This window comes from Pelobates fuscus, chromosome 3 (genome assembly GCF_036172605.1).
Source record: "Pelobates fuscus isolate aPelFus1 chromosome 3, aPelFus1.pri, whole genome shotgun sequence".
Taxonomy (NCBI): domain Eukaryota; kingdom Metazoa; phylum Chordata; class Amphibia; order Anura; family Pelobatidae; genus Pelobates; species Pelobates fuscus.
In genome coordinates this window covers 330,615,137-330,637,156 of record NC_086319.1, presented here as the reverse complement: position 1 = coordinate 330,637,156, position 22,020 = coordinate 330,615,137, and the positions used below count along the sequence as shown (strand labels likewise).

Below are 22,020 nucleotides of genomic sequence, written 5' to 3'. Positions count from 1 at the left end.
AATTTTATTCTAACTGTATTTTTATATATTAATATATTTATATCAAAATACACTTAGAATGAAATTATATATATAATTACATAAATAATTTCATAAATATACACGTAGATATATATATATTTATATTCTATGTGCGTATTTATGTAATATTTTTACATAATTAATTTTATTGATTGCAATTTGAGGGACCAGCATGACAACCCAGGTCGAAAGTCCAGAGAATGTAATTTGCTAGCACTGTATTTAACCCTGTAACTTTTCATGACACCCTAAAACCTGTACATGGGGGGTACTGTTTTACTAGGGAGACTTTGCTGAACACAAATATTAGTATTTCATAGACATGTGCAATTCGTTTTGGTCCGAATTTAAATTCGGAGGCAATTTGGACATTCGCATGCTTCCGAATGGCCGAATTTTAGAAGTGTTATATTTCAGAAGTGCCGAAGTGCCTCGGATTTCTGAAAAGTGGCAAAACAGGAGAGGGAGGGAAAATTAAGGGAATGATGACTAGAATCTAAACCTAGAAGCGGTCATGTAAAAAGCAATCTGTATGTTCAGTGTTTTCTCCTTCAAAAGCTGCACATACATAGGTATATACTCTTTTGTGCTGGGTGCTAGTTGCACCCCCGGCACATACCACTTGGGCAATCTGGAACTTTGTTCTGGGCTGCCTCATGTTAGTTCTGTGCAAAAATTACGCCTGTCCACAGCGTGCACTGCCCACTGGTAATAGGCATAATTAGTTTGTTCCCTTGAAATGCCTAAGTTCACTTCTGTAATGACAGACATCTCACCTACCTCTATCATCTCTTCACGATGACAACACTCTCCTCCATCCTTCCTTGCCTCTGTAATGACAGACCTCTCCTTTACACCACCCTCCCTTTCTCCATAATGACAGACCTCGCATTCTTCCCTCTGTAATGACGGACCTCTACTCTCTACTTGCCCTCCAAATGTCCACCCTAATGGCAGTTGAGTGTCATATTCGCAGCACATGCTGTGCATGCGCTGATGGCCAATCAATGCTTCTCTATGAAACAAGTTTGATTGGAACTCAACCAGGAAGATGGTGATGTGCGGTTACGACAGAGAAGGTATGGAGTAGATTAAAGAGAATTTGCCCCAACAATGGATTTAATGTAAGTAGTTTTTTGAGAAGGGTGCTTTTTTCACTTGTTTTTCAAATGAATTATTTTGTTGGGTTATTGGGCATGGTTTGTACCTAGATCCTATTGTTGTGTTTTTTTTTTTGGGGGGGGGGGGGGCAGGGGGTGGGGGGGGGAGAGAGTTCCCTTGGCTTTATTAGGAATAAAGAGCTTGTGTTGCTAAAGAGCTTGTGACCATCCAGTTCTCCAGCCAACAAGCTAACCTCTGCATTTCCGGTCTTGGCTCAATGCAGAGAGATTCCGGCTCTCATAGAAGAGGTGACCCTAAGTAAGTTGACAGACCTGACACTTACACTAGGGGTTGCAAAGGCACTTCTGCCACCATATCCATTACAGCATGTTATAGTGCTTATAGTGCTGGAGTGTTCCTTCAACTACGTTTGAAGTTTTTCATTTAGTATTTTTTTTTTTCTCAATTACATTAAATTAATATATCCAATTCATGTACAGTAATGTTCCAGATTCCTTGTTCTAACTTCCAACAATGGATTTCTTATGTCTCAGTAAGACTACAAAGTGAGAATGAGACGATTTTAGTAAATGAAGCCAGGGAAACCATTTGAAGTAGTGCATTTTTAAACCGTATATGTTTTTATAAATAACCTCGGGTTATGAATATGCAGCATTTACATCCACTGCTAAATGGTCCGCAGCAACTGCTAGCTAAAGATTTTCACGCACTAGAATTCCTAATCTCTGAAATGTCAACCCTTGAAATGGGATACTTTATCTTTTTTTTTTTCTTCTTTTTTTTTTTTTCCTGTATTAGAAACCTAGCTAAATTCTTTATTATTTAAAATATCTCTGTTCAAATATATTACAGATCTGTATATATCAAATCCATAAATTGTTCTGCATTTAATTGAAATTACATTGAACTGATACTTCCTGCAGACACTTTCAGAATTCATCAATCCATCCTATAGATGTTCTTAAATTAAAGGGGTATGCCAGAATTTTTTTCTACTCATCTTTAATAATGTGTTATATGAGGCTAGGTGTATTGTCATGTGACACCACCTAGCCTCAGGTGTTCAGTTTTTTTTTTTTAATTTATTTTTTTAATTTATTTTTCTTCTTCTTAATAAGGCTATCTCCAGCACATATGCTCATGTCACAGCACAATGTTCTTGTCTTGCTTGTTCGGATGCTGCTGTTTGAGAAAGACGTAGGATCTTGCTTCGAGATAGATGACTTATTTTATATGTAGGTAGAAGAAGCTTTATATGTAATAATTAATGTTGTACATTTTTGTACAATTCTCAGGCTTGAGGGCTAAGAGGAACGCTGGTATAACCGGTTGAATATAGACTTTAGCATGGATAAACTGACACATTTTGAAGTAAACAACGCTACATATGGGGCTTGATTTTGAGTTGGAACCGCTCATAGATTGGAGGAAAAATTCTGACCCTGTTTTTAACAATAGTAGCCAACCTACACACTTCCTGAAAAAGAGTCTGTTTAATTTAGAATTTCGTATTTAATAATCTCTGTGACTGAAGTACAATTAACCAAGCAGAACAGAAGAACTGCTAAAGTAAATCCACTGTGAAGAAAGTTGAGCAGGAGGGAGATAATTTTATTAGACGCAGGCCTCCCAATTATCCTGATTTCGGTGGAACAGTCCCAATTTTATGGTCCTGTCCAACTGTCCTGAGTTTGTTCGCTGGTGTACCAGTTTTGGGGACAACAGGGAACTGTCCCCAAAAGCATTGCATGAGCACATAATCAGCTGCGCTATGCTAAGGTCACAAGGACCAAGCCGAGAGCACTGAAATAGTGCTCCCTGCATGGTCTGCCCTTGGTGGGATGGCATGTGTGATTGGCAGGCACCCTGACATGCATTCATGCTTAGCTGACCTGCCAGTTTTTCAGACAGCCCCACCTACATTCCCTGTTGGCCCAGGGTCGTTTGAAGGAATTTGGGGGCCCCAAGCAAAATGGACATGGAGGCCCCCCCCCCCCACACGCACGCAAAGCCTACAGGAACCAGATCATAGCCATACAGTTTAAGTTCACCCACACTTTATATAAATAAAAAAGGTTTACAGTGCAAATACTGCTTAGAGCTCTGCCCTGCCTCTTAGTGGTCTTTCCTCTCCCCCCACCCTCCCCTACCGGTCTCTTCTCACCCCCCCCCCTATTCTCCTTACCCCCCTCCCTGTGTTCTCCTCTTCTCCGCTTCTCCTCACCCCCTCCCTGTGTTCTTCTCATCTCCACACCTCCCCCTTCCCTGTGTTTTCCTCATCTCCTCACCCCCCCCTGTGTTCTTCTTACTCCTCCCCCCATGTTCTTCTTACTACCCCCCTTCATATGTTCTTCTTATTCCCCTCCCCCTGTGTCCTTCTTACTCCCCCTCCCCCTCCCCCTGTGTCCTTCTTACTCCCCCTCCCCCTCCCCCTGTGTCCTTCTTACTCCCCCTCCCCCTCCCTGTGTCCTTCTTACTCCCCCTCCCCCTCCCTGTGTCCTTCTTACTCCCCTTCCCCCTCCCTATGTTTTTTTTTTACTCCCCCGCTCCCTATGTTCTTTTTACTCCCCCCCTCCCTCCCTCCCTATGTTCTTCTCACCTCCCCTTCTCCGGCTGTAGCGTGGTCAAGCTCCACTTCCTCCTGTCAGTCCGGCCGGGTACCGCGCGGTACAGGAGATACAATTTCCGGTTCCCGGCCAGACTGAAAGGAAGTGCACACTGAGTGGAGAGGAGCTCGGCCACGCTACAGGGAAGGGGAGATGATGACGAGGAGTGCTGCAGCCGCCTGGGGCTCTCTATAGAGCGCTCAGGCGGCTGCAGCCTTATAGGCCAGATCGGGGCCCCAAGCAGTTGCTTGGTTTGCCTGTCCGGTAGCGACGGGCCTGTGTTGGCCTAACCCCTTTATGGCAGTGCCAGTGATGTTTTCCATGCCACTGCTCCCTTTTTACCGCTCCCATTGGTGTCCCGATTTATGGAACGCCAATGTTAAAGACTATTTGTATATTGCATGTTGGTACTTGACACACTCACGAACCTATACATGTATTATGAACATGTAGATTATTTACTGGTCATAGTGTGACATGTACTTGGTGTGACATGTTTTTGATAGTAAATATGCCAAAATACCAGAGTATTGCAGTATGCAATGATGCCTTTTTGTATTGGACTAACATAAAACTTAAAAGACAAGCTTTTGAGAGTTTTCCTCTCTTCTTCTGTTCTGAAGCAAAATATATCTTTTTTTTTTTTTGTATTAAATTATTTTGTAAAATATGCATATATATTTCATATTTATATTTATTACCAGATAATTTTTTTTCAATGAAATTGTCCCCTTTTTTTATATTGAGAAATAAATGATAAACTGCAAATGTGTTTCTTTATTTCTCAAACAACTATAACTGTTGAAAATACTGCCTCAAAACCATTAATGCAGTTATTAAATTTTAGTGAATAAAACATTGCTCTGCTTTTCATTAAACCCGCTCTCAATATATCGTAAAAGCAAATAACGTTTGCAACTTTACCAATAACTTTTAGGAGTTTAACTCACAAGAGTTAACCACTTAATTGCCAGCCACGTAAAACTCTTATGAAGCAAAAAACAAAGTTGGCTTTTATAGCCGTCCGTGAGTTATGACGTGGGCTTCATTATGATCATCCATCATCACTCTAACATATTCAACAGCAGTTTATATTTAAAGGGATACATCTGCATATGAGAGACTATTAGAAATAACAGGGAAAAGTTTAGTGGGCCCTCCACTTTCTCCTAACTGCACAATTGCTCTCAAACTCTGGAGCAACTGTTCTAGCAAAGTGTGACAATGTCCATTCTGTTGGACATCTGTTGCCATAGCAGTGCAAAGACCAAACAAAAACACAGGTTTATTGCCAAAAAACAGTTGTATTTAGGCTGGTGTTCTGAATATTGGTGAACATTGGCATTACTGATAATGCCTTCTCTTTCTCCCCCACTCCCACCAGGAAAAATAATATATAAATATATATATATATATATATATATATATATATATATATATATATATATATAGCATTAATGTATGTTGGTGCATAATTAAGCAGTCTTACTGAAGTTTAAGTGTTATTCTACAGCCACTAAAAATCGTTGGCAATAGGTTACCAATAGGTTGGCAATAAGTTGTTGTTGGCAATAGGTTACCAAATGTTTAGCTTCGTGCTATGTTAAGGAGCACACGTATTACTGTGAGGTCATTTGGAGTTAATGTGCTAGAGCTGAAGAAGAGTTTGGGTAGTTTTATGGTAAAATGCATTTTGTGTTTGATATTCAAGTTTATGGTAACTATGTGCCTTTCCTGAACAATTTTATATTTCACAGTATCCTAAAGTATGGATGTTTCATGTACTTCTTCTAAATGATTTACATGACCTTTAAAAAAAAAAAATAAAAAAAGTATCTTTATTTTTTATGCTTTAGGTGAAACATTAAGTATTCCGGACACTGTAATGGGGCTTACTTTGCTAGCAGCAGGAACCAGCATTCCAGACACTGTTGCTAGTGTCCTTGTCGCCCGAGATGGTAAATATAACGTGTATCAGATTATTATTTTTTTCATTTTTTTTAAACAATGAACACCTACGCAACAATAAATATATGTTGAGAGAGTTCGGCAAAAAAATTAAATGTATAGTTTTGTTTTGTTTTTTCTACTGTTACAGAATAGTATTTTTTAAAATCTAGACCAATACTTGCCTGAGAAGGAGGTTTCCAAACCAATATCAATTGCTAAATTGAGCATGTCCAATCTCCAATTGCATAGGTAGTCTGTAGACAAGCAAGACATTTTTCTGCAAAGTATTCGAATACATACTAATGAAAAGTGTTTTCTCACTAAATTATTCTTATGACTCCATAATGAACATTTGTGTAGAAGAGCTCAAATTTACAGAAAATTGACACATGACGAAAAGTTGTTCCTATTTGTTAAAGCGGTAGTCAGTTTATTCTTTTTTTCACCTGTCTCCTATCTCTACCAAAAGGTTAAATATTTATAGATAAAATAAGTAATTCAATGAGAAGATGGATAGATTAAATAAAACTATTCTATGAAAGAATTGTGGAAAGAAATGCAAATTATTTACTTATGAATCCCCCACCACTCGAGCATACTCTGCTGCAGACTCTCAGATACGACCATTAAATAGATGTCTGGGATTTGTTTGAATCCCCCTTTGGTATTGAACAGGAAAATTGCACAATCTTAAATGGTTGGTGTGCCCTTGAAAAGTGTCAGGAATCAATGGATGCCTTGAATATGTCAAATACACAGAGAGCGAGGGACAGGTATTAAATGGATATATTTGGCTTTAACATAATAATGTGTTTGCCAATAAATTCTGCATGTATTATGATAAACTCCTACACATCTCTTCACAGGAAAGGGAGACATGGCCATGTCCAACATTGTTGGATCCAACGTATTTGACATGCTTTGTCTAGGAGTTCCGTGGTTTATCAAGACTGTCTTCGTAGACAGATCATCACCAGTTGAAGTGAATAGCAGTGGATTGACTTACACCACCATGTCCCTTCTGTTCTCCATCCTCTTTATCTTTGTAGCTATTCATTTAAATGGCTGGAAGCTTGACAAGAAGCTGGGTGTAATTTGTCTGCTTATGTATTTGGTGTTTGTTACGTTATCAATTTTGTATGAACTTGGAATTATTGGAAATAACCTGATACGAGCTTGTGGAGACTAATAAACATCCTGTTTTGAACCAAGGTGTGGCATTTTGTTTGATTTGTGTGACAAATTGATTGTGGTCTAACACTGAGCCAACCAGACTGGAATTTTGGTCCAAAATTCCTATTGATATATCAATTGGTATTTAACACAGAATAAGTGTGGTAGATGTTGGCGCTTGTATGGTCTTATATATAGTTATTTTTAGCTTCTGAAAAACACTCTTTGGGTACTCCTAACTCCCTACCACAAATAATAATTACCAAAAACAATAAGCTCTAAATTTGGTTGGTTTTTGTGCCTCCCAGACTTATAGATTGAGTGCAGCGCTATGTGAGTGTATAAGGTGGATATTTTCTCTATAAATCATTTACCCCTCTTTATAAATGTTTTTTTAGGGGTGTACATAAAAGACAAAAAGAAAGATCCAGATAATGGTGCAATATTGTATATAGGAGAATATAATTGTGAGTTATGAATGGAAATTAACTCACATTTTTAGAGCCTTTTCTAGATTTTAAGCTCTAAACTTCAAAACTTCTGTGTCTTCAGGGTAGACAACAACACCCCTTTACTACAGATTTCTCTCCACGATATATACTAGGCACATCATGGCAATCCATTTTAGATGCATACAATTTGAATAACATGGCAATCCGCTTTAGAAGCATAAACTAGCCACATTATGGAAATCAGTTTTAGATGCATAAAATTGGCACACCATGGCATTCAGCTTTAGATGCATAAACTTGGCAATGGAAATCAACTTTAGATGCATAAACCTGGCATATCATGGCAGATTTAGAGGCATTATTTTGGTATATCATGGCAGTTTTAGAGGCAGAAATTGGCATATCATGTCATTTTTAGAGTCATAATTCTGGGAATTGGCAGTTTTAGAGGCTTGATTTTAGTATATCATGGCAGTTTTTGTGGCAGAAACTTGGCATATGATGGCAATCCGTTTTTGAGGCATACAACTAGTTACCCACAGACTCAGGCAGAATCAGAAGCACTGTGTCTCTCTCTTTCATCCAGACATCTCACGTTGAGTATCCCAGTGGTAGATCCCCATCTGTTGGAGTACTCCCAACAATGCTATGCCAGCTGAGGATCTACCATTTGCCCACCGTTGCAGGATTGTATTTGTGAGCAGTGTTTGAGCGTTTGAATGTAAGCATGTTTTTGTATGTGTATATGTGTTGATGTATGGGTGTATTTGAATGTATTGTTGCCATTGGAATGTAGTGGTGTACTTGTGTGTAGTGTTTGCGTCTGAATGCAAGGGTATTTGTATGTAGTGATGTATTTTAAATACAGGTGTGCTTTTGTGTGTAGTGTTGGTGTTTGAATGAAGGGGTGTTTATATATAATTTTAGTGTTTTAAAACAGGGGTGTGTTTGTTGCGTTTGATTGCAGTGCATGTGTAATGGATGCAGTGTGTGTATATTGTGTTTATAAAAATATATACAATGTGTGTTTGAATGTAAGCATGGAATATGTGTGTGAATGTATGTGTTTGAATGAAGGTATGCATTTGTGTGTAGTGTATACACTTACACACACGCTGAAACACATACACACACTCATACAGTGACACACACGCATGCACAGACACACAAATACCCAGACTGACAAAGCAGTACACACGCAGACACACTGACAGAAACACTGACACAGATACAGACCCTCATGTACACAGACACACACGGACACACAATTACACACACAGGGTAGGTGAGGGTGACAGTGTGGAGGGGAAGGGTGACACAGTGGGGGGGAGGGTGACAGTGTGAGGGGGGAGTGAGGGTGACAGTATGTGGGGGGGAGTGAGGGTGACAGTGTGTGGGGGGGAGTGAGGGTGACAGTATGTGGGGGGAGTGAGGGTGAAAGTGTGTGGGGGGGAGGGTGACAGTGTGGGGAGGGCACGTGTAGTCTCAGATCTTTGCCACGGTAACCCGCGATAATGCTCTGTGATTGGACGAGCTCGCTTACAGTTACTGAATGGTCTGTATTGCTCTGCCTGCAGCGAAGGGGAAGCTGCAGACCGGAAGGTGCACGGGGATTTCTCCCCATTTCAGAGGGGCCCTGAACCCAGCAGCACATATTGCAAGCTGCTGGGCCCCCTCTTGGTGTCGGGCTCTCGGTCATGGACCGAGGGCTTGACTGTCTCCTTGCGTGCGTCAGCATGACCCACCGGAAATCAGTCAGTGACCCACCTGTAGGTTAATACACTATCCTTTAGAATGCTATAGCAGAGCGATATGCTGCATACTACAATAATACAAATAATATAAAAAATGTTCTCTTCAACTTCATTAAGATAAGTGGAAAGTTTTGTAACTTTGCCTGAAATCCGAAAAACTATGATAAAACAAATAATGACAAGAACCACTATGATAATCACTGGGTGTGAGATTCAGTGGTAGATTCCCTGTCATATTCCTGGCATTTTTCCTCCAAACCATCTCTCCCATCAGGATGTGACATAAGACCTAAATTAACAAAATTAAAGGTTTTTTTTGCCCTTCATAGAGATCATCAATTAGCGCTACGGAATCTGTTGGCACTATATAAATGGCAATAATAATAATTAGATAAAAACATTGACTAAGGGACATATTGGATCCCTTCGTTCCTGCAGATGCTGAGCTGCTAAGCTGCTAATCTTCCATACTTTTTATTATTATTATTTATAAATTTATAAAGCGCTGTACAATGGATGGACTAACAGACATGTATTTATAACCAGATCAGTTGGACACACAGGAACAGAGGGGTTGATGGCCCTGCTCAATGAGCTTACATGCTAGAGGGAGTGGAGAATAGTTACACAAAAGGTAGGAATAGGGTTGTTTTTTCAGACACTTGCAGGCAAGGAATCAAGGTGTGGGGAGGGAAAGCTGTTAAAAGTTTAATTGGTACAGTTTCCTGAAAAAGTGAGTTACCAATTATTTTCTGAAGGAATGGAGACTGGGTTAGAGTCTAACGGAGAAGGGAAGGGAGTTCCACAGGAACGTTCTTGAAGGCAAGCATCAGAGGTGGGAGAACGGACAGAGGTTAGACATAAGTCTTTGGCAGATCGTAGGAGCCTAGACGGGACATACTTGTGTATAAGGGAGGATAGGTAGGTTGGAGCAGCATCATGAAGAGACTTGCAAGCAAGTACTAGAGTTTTAAATTGAGCCCTATATCTTACAGGAAGCCAATGGAGAGACTGACAGAGGGGGAAGGTGTGGGAGGAACCTGAGCCTCGCCACCACATACATTATCGACTATAACGGGGCAAGCAGGGAACACATAAGACCACTGAGAAGTGGATTGCAGTAGTCAAGGTGAGAGAGGACAACAGCATGGAGCAGCATCTGGGCGCATCTGCTCTTAAATTGCGGCAGTTGCTATGTTTTTGAGATGGAACCAGCAGGATTTAGCGTTCGACTGGACATGAGGTGAAGGAAAGCCTCACTGCTCAATTCTCTGCCATTTTGGCGTTAAATCACTTTGTTTATGCACCCTAGTCACACTTCACTGCATGTGACTTGCACAGCATTCCTAAACACTAGGGATGTGCATGGGCAAAAAATTTGGTTCGGTTCGGAAATTCGGGTAAGTAAAAAAATTTGACAAGAAAAACAATAAAAAAGGCTGCGCCACAATCAGTAATAAAAAGTCCAGTTAAAAGGCAAAAGTCCAAATATATTATCCTTACAAATGGTCTTTAGTGATTAGGTCTTCTACTATTGCAGTGGATCCACTTTATATGAAAGATAAAAAGAGAGAAGGACAACCAATGGTGCAGTATGTAAAATTCAAGTATAGACGTAAAGGAGTAATAATATAAAACTCACATTTGCCAGAGCTAATAACCAGCTCTGGGGTGAAGCGCATACAGCGGTTTAATCCCCGCTTGTGGGATATAAATGGATTCCTCTCCGTCACTAGTGTCCAATTCTCGGATAAAAAGAGACAACCAATAGTGCTCACTGTATGGTAATATTGATAAAAGAATAAAAGAATGTACTTACAAGACAAGAGCAGACCAACTGCTCTGTGATGACAGCGTGGGTGGATTTATCCCCACCTAAGGATTTCTTTAGGTACAGGAAACTTCCAAAGATGTATTTCAGAGGTTTTACATAAAACCAATAAAAGGTGAATAAGATAATACTAAAAAGCCAGGGTAAAATAGATTATGTGTCTATAAAAAAGGTAATTGGCACAATAAAATGACCAAAAATACTTTAATATATATAAAAGAACACAATATTAGATATCCATGCAGTATGATGGATATCTAATCTTGTGTTCTTTTATATATATTAAAGTATTTTTTGGTCATTTTATTGTGCCAATTACCTTTTTTATAGACACATAATCTATTTTACCCTGGCTTTTTAGTATTATCTTATTCACCTTTTACTGGTTTTATGTAAAACCTCTGAAATACATCTTTGGAAGTTTTCCTGTACCTAAAGAAATCCTTAGGTGGGGATAAATCCACCCACGCTGTCATCACAGAGCAGTTGGTCTGCTCTTGTCTTGTAAGTACATTCTTTTATTCTTTTATCAATATTACCATACAGTAAGCACTATTGGTTGTCTCTTTTTATCCGAGAATTGGACACTAGTGACGGAGAGGAATCCATTTATATCCCACAAGCGGGGATTAAACCGCTGTATGCGCTTCACCCCAGAGCTGGTTATTAGCTCTGGCAAATGTGAGTTTTATATTATAACTCCTTTTACGTCTATATTTGAATTTTACATACTGCACCATTGGTTGTCCTTCTCTCTTTTTATCTTTCATATAAAGTGGATCCACTGCAATAGTAGAACACCTCATCACTAAAGACCATTTGTAAGGATAATATATTTGGACTTTTGCCTTTTAACTGGACTTTTTATTACTGATTGTGGCGCAGCCTTTTTTGTTTTTCTTGTCTTATTTTAAAGGGTTTGAGGGATTCCTTTTAAGGTTGCTGCCTATAAGTTAAGTAAGCGCTGTCTCATTCTTCCATTTTTTTCAAGTAAAAAAATTTGTCTGTTTCGGAAATTTAGACCAAAGGCATTCGGTACGGCACATCGGAACCACAGAATGTCGTCACTTCGGACATTTGGAAGCGTCCGAATGGCATGAAATTCGTACAAATGTACATTCGGAACTAAACAAATTGCACGTCTACTTTATATATCCTATATAATTGGCTAAGGATGTTTGTCCGATGCAGTCATTCGCAGTAGAGACTGCGCCAGACTGCATGGGACAAACATCCCATGCCAAGCACGTCCTCCAGGGTCGGCTGGCAGCCGCGATGTGATGCGTACAGGATATGACGTCATTGCACAAAAGGAAATGGCTTATCTAGTCAAGATTCCTGTCATCATTCACATAATTTCCCCTCCCTCTCTCTTGTTTTGTCACTTTTCAGAAATCCGAATCACTTTGGCACTTCCGAACTACTGAACTTCGCCACTTCGGGACTTCAGGCATTCGTAAGCATCTGAATGCCATGAAATTCGTACAAATGTGAAGTCATCTAATGTTTATACTTCCTCTATTGCAGATTCTGTAAAAGTTAGAATTTCTTATCTCCTGCTCTGTTAAAAACTTCTTAGACCCTGCAGGAGTTCCCTGTATGTGATTAAATTTAAATTTACAGAGCTGGAGATACAAACTTTTAAAGTAAGTTACAACTGATTAAAAGTAAAACAATGTTTTCATGCAGGCTCAGTCAGGGGAGGTGTGGCTAGGGCTAAATAAACAGAAACAAGTGATTTAACTCCTAAATGGCAGTGAATTGAGCAGTGAGACTGCAGGGACATGATCTATACACAAAAATTGCTTTATTGAGCTAAAGTTGTTTTTGTGAATATAGAGTCCCTCTAATTCCAAGAAGACAATTTTATTTTTGTTAGCTTCGACGGTTCGTACGATTCAAATTCATATATGAGATGAATCTTAGTAGATCCTCTTCCTGTTCCCGCCAAACCAGTAGGATATGATGATTAAATTGTTGTTCTCATTAACCCTTTAGGACCGGAGGGCGTACTATTACGCCCTATTTTAAGCGGCTCTAAACGCCGCCGGGCGTAATAGTACGCCCTCCGTGTTTTTTTTTTTTTACTTACCTGGTCGCCGGCGATCCCACGCCGGCGATCGCGGTTGGGGGGACTCCCAGGGAGCCCCCCGCGGCACATCCGACGTCCTGTGGGCCCCCCCGGCCATGTGAGAGTGAGGTCCTTGCGAGGACCTCGCAATTACATGGCCGCGTTAGCTGGCTCAGGCATTGCCAGCAGGGGGACTGCCTGTAATGACAGTCCCCCTGCTGGCTGGAAATCAAATAAAATTAATTAAATCAGTGTAAAAAAAAAAATAATTAGATATTATATATATATACTTAGATATTATATTATTATATATTACATTATATAATATTATTATATTTTATATTAATATTATATATATATATACTTAGATATTATATATATATGATCTAAGTATATAATTATTTTTTTACACTGATTTAATATATATATGATCTAAGTATATATATATATATATATATATATATATATACATATACATACACACACATACACTGTCTAGGTGTATTTTACTATTAATATATATATAATTATATATATATTAATATCAAATTACACGTAGACTGATACTGATTAAATATATATATATATAATTATTGTTATTTATATATATATAATACAAAAAAAATGTAAATACGTAAAAAAATTAATTTTAAAAATAATTAAAAAATATATAGATGTGTGTTATTTCGTTCTAACTGTATTGTGATATTAATATATATATTTATATCAAAATACACGTAGAACGAAATAATACATATATCTGTATACATAAATATATACGTATATATACCTATATTTAAATAAAAATATTTTTAAAAAATTATATATAAACATATATATACACATACGTGTGTATATATATATATATATATACATATATTAATTCTACAGATATATTTATGTAATATTTTTACATAATTAGGTATCTTAATTATTTACAATTAGCGGGACCTGCCTGACAACCCATCGCGAAAGTAAAGGGAATTTAATTTGCTAGCACTATATTTAACCCTATAACTTTCCAATACACCATAAAACCTGTACATGGGGGGTACTGTTCTACTCGGGAGACTTGGCTGAACACAAATATTAGTGTTTCAAAACAGTGAAATGTATTACAACGATGATATCGCCAGTGAAAGTGACGTTTTTTGCATTTTTCACGCACAAACAGCACTTACACGGTCAATATTAGTGCTGCGATACTTTTTACTGTTTTGAAACACAAATATTTGTGTTCAGCGAAGTCTCCCGAGTACAACAGTACCCCTCATGTACAGGTTTTATGGTGTTTTCAAAAGTTACAGCGTCAAATATAAGGCTTGTGTTTCATTTTTTTCACATTAAAATTCGCCAGATTGGTTACTTTGCCTTTGAGACCCTATGGTAGCCCAAGAATGAAAATTAATCCTATGATGGCATACCATTTGCAATAGTAGACAACCCAAGGTGTTGCAAATGGGGTCTTTTTTAGTGCCACTTAGTCACAAACACTGGCCAAAATTTGGAGTTTTTGTCATTTTTCACACACAAACAAATACTAACGCTAACTTTGGCCAGTGTTTGTGACCAAATGGCTACTAAAAAAGACTTGACATACCCAATTTGCAATACCTTGGGTTGTCTACTATTGCAAATGGTATGCCATTATGGGTGTAAATTTAATTCCTGGGCTACTATACAGTCTCAAAGGCAACGTAACCAATCTGGCGAATTTCAATTTCAAATGTAACGTGCTATATTTGACCCTGTAACTTCCCAAAACACCATAAAACCTGTAGATAGGGGGTACTGTTTTATACATGAGACTTTGCCGAATACAAATATGTGTATTTTATTGCAGTAAAAGCAAACAGTATTATGACATTGACAGTTAAAATGTCACGTAGAACTAAAAAATAACAACATTTCTTATTTTCTCCCATTTTTTTCATATTAAATTATGTTTCATAGCTAAATATTTAAATGAAAGCCCTGTTTCCCCTGAATAAAATGATATATAATAAGGGGGGGTGCATTTAATATGAAAGAGGTGAATTACGGTTGGACATACATGTAGCGCAAATGCCAGGTTTTAAGTTTTGTTTTGTTCACAACATGTACATTTGGCTCAGTCCTTAAGGGGTTAAAGGGACACTATAGTCACTAGAACAACTACAGCTTATTGAATTTGTTCTGGTGAGTAGAATCATTACCTTCAGGCTTTTTGCTGTAAACACTGTCTTTTAGAGAAAATGCAGTGTTACATTACAGCCTAGTGATCCCTTCACTGGCCACTCCTTAGATAGCTGTTAGAGATCCTTCCTGGGTCATGGCTGCCTAAAATGCATCCAAACATTCAGTATCTCCTCCCTCTGCATGCAGACACTGAACTTTCCTCATAGAGATTCAATTCATCTATATAAGCATATGCTGATTGGCCAGGGCTGTGTTTAAATTGTGCTGTCTCAGCCAATCCTATGGGGAAGCATTGTGATTGGCTCAGGCCACCACTTCTGATGTCAGCAGGCAGGTCTAAAGGAACCAGGGACAAACTATGCAGCTGCAGGCTTGTATTCAAGTACAATTTTACTTTATTTTTAGAGGCATGAGGGGACCAGGATGGCTAGATGGTGGTTTTAACCCTATAGGGTCAGGAATACATGTTTGTGCTCCTGACTCTATAGTGCTCCTTTAACTTCATTAAAAACTCCAGAAAATATTTAACTGCATTTCTTCCTGTTTGGTGAGGAATGCTGGTGTATAGAGATTCGACATCTAGGCTTACTAGGAGACCATCTTGAGTCCATTCAATATTAGGGATGAGTTGTAGTAGATGTAAAGTATCTTTGAGATATGAGTCCAGATGTATATCCATATGTTGTTAGTAATAATCAACACAGGCAGGTTTATTGCTTGTAAGCATTAATCCCTGATATAATGGGCCATCCTGGTGGATTTAACATGTTCTTGTGCTCTTTCGGCAAATGATAAAAAAAAATTGGTTACCGGATGTTCCTGATATAAAAAAAGGAATGCATCTTGGTTCAAAAAGCCCATCATTTTTTCTTTGTTTAGTAAAGGTTGTAGTTCCTTTAAATATTGTTAGATGGGATCCATTGGTATTTTATATGTTGTGTCTTCCCGAATATAATCTTCTATATCTTGTACACCAATAGCTCCACCTTTATCCGCTTCCCTGATTTGTATTCTAGTATTATTTTGTAAATCCATCAAAGCCTTCTTTGCCTTCCATGTCAAGTTGGATCTATATTTCTTATGTTTAGCACACGGTTTTTATATTCCTTAGTGCTAGATCACTATAAATGCGAATATATTCACCCTGTTCTTGGCTCGGATATAAAGACACTGGTTTAAAATCCGATTTGTTTGCTGAAATTTCTATGTGATGTAGGTTGATGAATAAATATATATCAACAAATATAGTTAGGTAATTGGGTAGGAGCAAATTTAAGTCCATATTATAGTTCCTCCTCTGCTGTAAAGGGTATATTTAGAAATGTTAAAAGAACACTATAGGGTCAGGAACACAAACATGTAACTAGCCTTCCCACCTGTCCCCTAAATATAGTAAAATCTTACCTTTATTTCAGTCTGCTGGTGCTGGCTCTGCCCTGATCTGTCACCTTGGATAACATCATCAAAAGTAATAATCACAGCATAGGAAAGCATTGGATTGGTTGAGTGTCAATTCTGAAGCATTGCCAAACACAGCCCTGGCCGATCAGCATCTCCTCATAGAGATACATTGAATCAAAGCATCTCTATGAGGAAAGTTCAGGGTTTACTTGCAGAGGGATGAGACACTGAATGGCAGTGCAGCATACACTGCCCCAGGAAGCACCTCTAGTTGCCACCCGAGTGGCCACCACTGGAGAGGTCACTAGGCTGTGATGCAAAAAGCCTGCAGGGATGGATTATACTCACCAGAACAACTTCATTAAACTGTAGTTGTTCTAGTGACTAGAGTGTCAAATCTGACTTATGTGGGATTTTAATCCCTGCTCTATTTCCATTTTTTTAGATCTCTCTTGGTTCATCTGTTTATTTCTACCGGCATATTCAGATCCCTTTTCTTCTCTGGATCCTTCCACATCCTTGCAAAATCTTATTTGGCCCCTCCCTAAAAAAAAAAGTGAGGGTTCTCTTCTCCTGATGTGATTCTACATTTAAATTACCTCCCCTCATAGGAATAGCACCTTCATTGTTAAAATTCCTGTGCTGTTTTTATTGTTTTGTTCCATTATGTAGCTTGCCAAAATATTTTAAATCTCTTTCCCTCGTTTAAATCTTTTCTTTCTTTTTAGTGATATAAATCGTATATATATTATTGGTTTGGGTTATATTATCAGTATTAAAATGTCATTTTTTTTGTCAATCTTTATTTTATTTGTGCATAATAAGAACACATACGTTTGCACTGCCACGACAGCTGGTGCAGACAATTTCGTAAACATATTATAACATTGATGGAATACACCCAAAGCTATTAAAAGAGCTTAGTGGTGTACTAGCAAAACCATTAACAGATTTATTTAACCAATAATTGTTAACAGGAGTAGTTCCAGAAGTTAGCGAATGTTGTGCCCATTCACAAGAAAGGTAATAGGGAGGAGTTGGGCAACTATAGGCCAGTAAGCCTAACTTCAGTAGTGGGGAAAGTGATGGAAACCATGTTAAAGGATAGGATTGTTGAACATCTAAAAACACATGGATTTCAAGATCAGAGACAACATGGGTTTACTTCAGGGAGGTCATGCCAAACTAATCTTATTGATTTTTTTGATTAGGTAACTAAAATGATAGATCAGGGTGGTGCAGTAGACATTGCTTACCTCGATTTCAGTAAGGCTTTTGACACTGTTGCACATAGAAGGCTTATCAATAAACTGCAATCTTTGAGTTTGGATTCCAATATTGTTGAAAGGGTAAGGCAGTGGCTGAGTGACAGGCAACAGAGGGTTGTAGTCAATGGAGTATATTCGAAGCTTGGGCTTGTCACCAGTGGGGTACCTCAGGGATCTGTACTTGGACCCATTCTCTTTAATATTTTTATTAGTGATATTGCAGAAGGTCTTGATGGTAAGGTGTGTCTTTTTGCAGATGATACTAAGATATGTAACAGGGTTGATGTTCCAGGAGGGATAAGCCAAATGGCAAATGATTTAGGTAAACTAGAAAAATGGTCAGAGTTGTGGCAACTGACATTTAATGTGGATAAGTGCAAGATAATGCATCTTGGATGTAAAAACCCAAGGGCAGAGTACAGAATATTTGATAGAGTCCTAACCTCAACATCTGAGGAAAGGGATTTAGGGGTGATTATTTCTGATGACTTAAAGGTAGGCAGACAATGTAATAGAGCAGCAGGAAATGCTGGCAGAATGCTTGGTTGTATAGGGAGAGGTATTAGCAGTAGAAAGAGGGAAGTGCTCATGCCATTGTACAGAACACTGGTGAGACCTCACTTGGAGTACTGTACACAGTACTGGAGACCCTATCTTCAGAAGGATATTGATACCTTAGAGAGAGTTCAAAGAAGGGCTACTAAACTGGTTCATGGATTGCAGGATAAAACTTACCAGGAAAGGTTAAAGGATCTTAACATGTATAGCTTGGAGGAAAGACGAGACAGGGGGGATATGATAAAAACATTTAAATACATAAAGGGAATCAACACAGTAAAGGAGGAGACTATATTTAAAAGAAGAAAAACTACCACAACAAGAGGACATAGTCTTAAATTAGAGGGGCAAAGGTTTAAAAATAATATTGGGAAGTATTACTTTACTGAGAGGGTAGTGGATGCATGGAATAGCCTTCCAGGTGAAATGGTAGAGGTTAACACAGTAAAGGAGTTTAAGCATGCGTGGGATAGGCATAAGGCTATCCTAACTATAAGATAAGGCCAGGGACTAATGAAAGTATTTAGAAAACTGGGCAGACTAGATGGGCCGAATGGTTCTAATCTGCCGTCACATTCTATGTTTCTATGGTATGGCATCGCTAACATAGCACACATTCGAGTGTTGAACATGCTTCTACAGTTTGAGCTACTGCTAGTTTACACATTTTTAAATCAAGAGATAATCTAGTAGTGCTTTTTAGTAGTATGTGACATGTTATTGAACAAAACTTTGTGTACATAAGTGTATAGAAAAATCATTGAAACGTTTACAATATCTGCAGTATGACTAGTTGCCCACTATCTTGTTGGAGGGTGTCAAACTCGAGTTACTGCATCACTAGGCATACTAATCCTAGTCCCTTGCTTCCAGTGGCGTTTTGGCCTAACATTTATAAATTGACTGACAAGTTGGAGAAAACCTGCGGGCGATCCTATGCGAGTCCGTGAGCTTAGTGCGCTTGTCAAAGGCAGGTTGCGTTTTAGGGGTCATTATATGTCGGTATCGTAAAATATCAGGTCCTAGGATGCTAAGCATAATTTTAACGCTCATTAGAAAAGCAAGACAGATCTAAGCATGCCAGGCCAAACCTCAACCCTCTAAATTTGTGTAACAAAAAAAATAATATAAAGTTATACCAGTAGGCAACGTGGTAAGCATAGCTACAAGTGGGAGTCCAGCAAGGAGAGTCCATGTGGGTCATTCAAGCTAGGTCACTTCAGCCATTGGCTGAGAGTGGTGGTGGTGGGACTGTCAGTTAGTGGGGCCAGTTCAGCCTATACCTCTGCTAGGTAGGGTGAAGAAGTTGGCACCCTCGTTCAGTAGAAGCCACAGGGCTGCGGCGTGGTGTCGGCCGTCGGCCAGCCCCAGGTCATCAGGAAGGCCTTCACCTGTGTTCCAGCGACTCGGTTGCTCGGAGAGGCCGGGTCGTCCCTTCGTCGGGCGCCATGTGGGGCTCGGGTGTGCTGCCAACGCCAGCGGCGGGCAAGCCTCCGGCGGTGTGGTCGGTGTCTTGGAGTCTGACTCCATGTGGTCTTCGGCCTGGGAAGGCGTTGTAGGCGGCCCATGGTAGAAGCCTCTGGTAAGTGAGTGAGTCGTTGGGCGGTCTGCCGTGGTGTATTAGTACCTCGCCCCTACTGCTGTGGGTGAAGCTTTGGGCCTTGAGGTAAGACTTTGAGCCTGGCTGGGATACTGCTGACTGAGTTAGGCCTTTTGGCTTGCGTTTGAGATTCCTTTGACATGTGGGGTCGCGGCTGGCCCTTCTCGCTGTCTGCTTTAGTCTGGCGTTCGTTATGCCACCGCCATGCTGGAGGTCTTTTAGTGACAGGTGATTTGCTGTGAATCAGGCAGTCGGTGGTGTGAGGGCTCAGCCTCAGGAGGGTCTGGGCTGGCCGGGACATTTTTACCTCCAGTTTGCGCCCAAAGTCTTGGAATATTCTCTCCAGCCTCGATTCATATCTCAGCTCGCCCAATGCTTCATCGGGCTTCCACGTGGCTGGTGCTCCCCCGTCCTCCATGCGGCTAGTATGGTCACCTGTATATGGGTCAGGGTCAACCCCATGCTGTGTGGGGTGGACCGGGATATCCCCCCGGACTTGTGGGGGGGTGGGGAATAGGACTTTGTGAAGTCTCGTTAGGAGAGGGACGGGAGATCGGCCGATTCCCCCGCCCGTAGCCCCCGCTAGGCCGCAACCGCTCCACGTGGCTTGTCGGTCAGCGTCTCGGCTTTCCACACGGGACACTCCAGCAGATGTCTGCGGCAGGTGGGTACCCGTTTGGGTCAGGTTGTGAGCAGCAGGAGTCCCGGCAAGTCGCTTGAAAGTGTAGATTAGTAGGGAGCTCCTGCATGTTGCGACCGTCCGCCATGCTGGTCAAGCCCCACCCCCTAAAATTGCCTTATTTTATGTGTTTCATTTACCTGTGCATCAGTCTGAAGGAAATTTTTCTGTACACTAGGTTTCTAATTCTTTGTTTTAAGACAACTTTTGGGGTTATAATCCTCCTTATCTCATTTAAAACTTCTGCTTCTAATTTATCCATCCAATTAATTAATTTATCCTTAATTGAGATACTCTGAGGGTCATCTTAATACGGTTCCAACTTTTTTTTTTAAATCTACAATTTATTTTGCTGGAAAATAGCAACTTCACTTGCTCCATACCTAATGAGAATCTTAATACAAGCTATGGAACAGAATTCTAGGGCTTGATCCTGTTCTGTCTGGTACTCCACCACATCTAGCATAAAGATGGATCTATTTGTAACCTACAGACCTCTGGGGACAATTTTTTATTTCATAGTTTTTCCACATCTATGAAGTAATGACAAACTTTTTTAGTCTCATTTCCCCCCCCCCCCCCCATTTCTTTAAATAGTCAGTCAGGGGTCCATATTTCAGGATTCTCTATCAGTTAATTCTATATATTTAATCTTAATTATTTGTGTATTCAGAAAGTTAGCTATATTGAAAATAAAAACATAACGCAGTCATAAAAAAGAAATACAATAAATTAAGGCATATTTTGGCAACCATGAGTGGCCTAAGCAGGTTCATGCTCTTTGCCCTGCTTAGGGCAGTAATGATTAACAACACTGGGATCCTAGGTTCACTGCTTTGTTCAGCTGTAGTCTCCCTCCACCTGATCCACGTACCCCAGAATCTAAAGATTGAAACAACCACTACATCTGACTGAAGACCGACTTTAAATGGAGTCATAGCAATGAACTTCGAGGTTGGAAGTGTCTGCCTGAGACAGCCAATGGAAGCAGTCAGTCCTGCAAAGTAATTAATGGAGTTTCTCGAAAAATGCAATGTTTTAAATTGCAGGACTAACAGGGACAGGGACACTGCAGCCATACCCTTCAAAGTGTCCCTAAAAAAAAAAAAGTTATACATGTCTTCCACCAATTATGCAACTCTTCTGAATGCATTGGGGGAACTGGTCAGGGGCATTAACAAATTTGGATTTTTGGTACTTAATTAGCTCATATTGCCCATATTTACCCATGAGGGATAAATTTACTGGAATGTCTTGCAATTCCACAAATCACTCAAGTTAAAAAAAAAAATAAATAAATAAATATCGGTGCTTAAAACCCTTGAACAAAACATACCAATCACACCAGTATGCCAA

The 22,020-nt window shown here is 39.5% G+C and overlaps 1 protein-coding gene across 2 annotated transcripts in view; it reads left to right on the top strand.

Annotated features, from left to right (window-relative positions):
* SLC24A5 (solute carrier family 24 member 5) overlaps positions 1 to 6,914 on the top strand; it is a 53,371-nt gene extending 46,457 nt beyond the window's left edge. For both annotated transcript variants that reach the window (XM_063445690.1, XM_063445689.1), the window contains exons 8-9: positions 5,606 to 5,707; positions 6,566 to 6,914. In XM_063445690.1, coding sequence (XP_063301760.1) covers positions 5,606 to 5,707; positions 6,566 to 6,888 — 425 coding nt within the window. In that variant the 3' untranslated portion in view covers positions 6,889 to 6,914. The remainder of the gene's footprint in view (positions 1 to 5,605; positions 5,708 to 6,565) is intronic.
* The last annotated feature ends 15,106 nt before the right edge of the window (positions 6,915 to 22,020 follow it).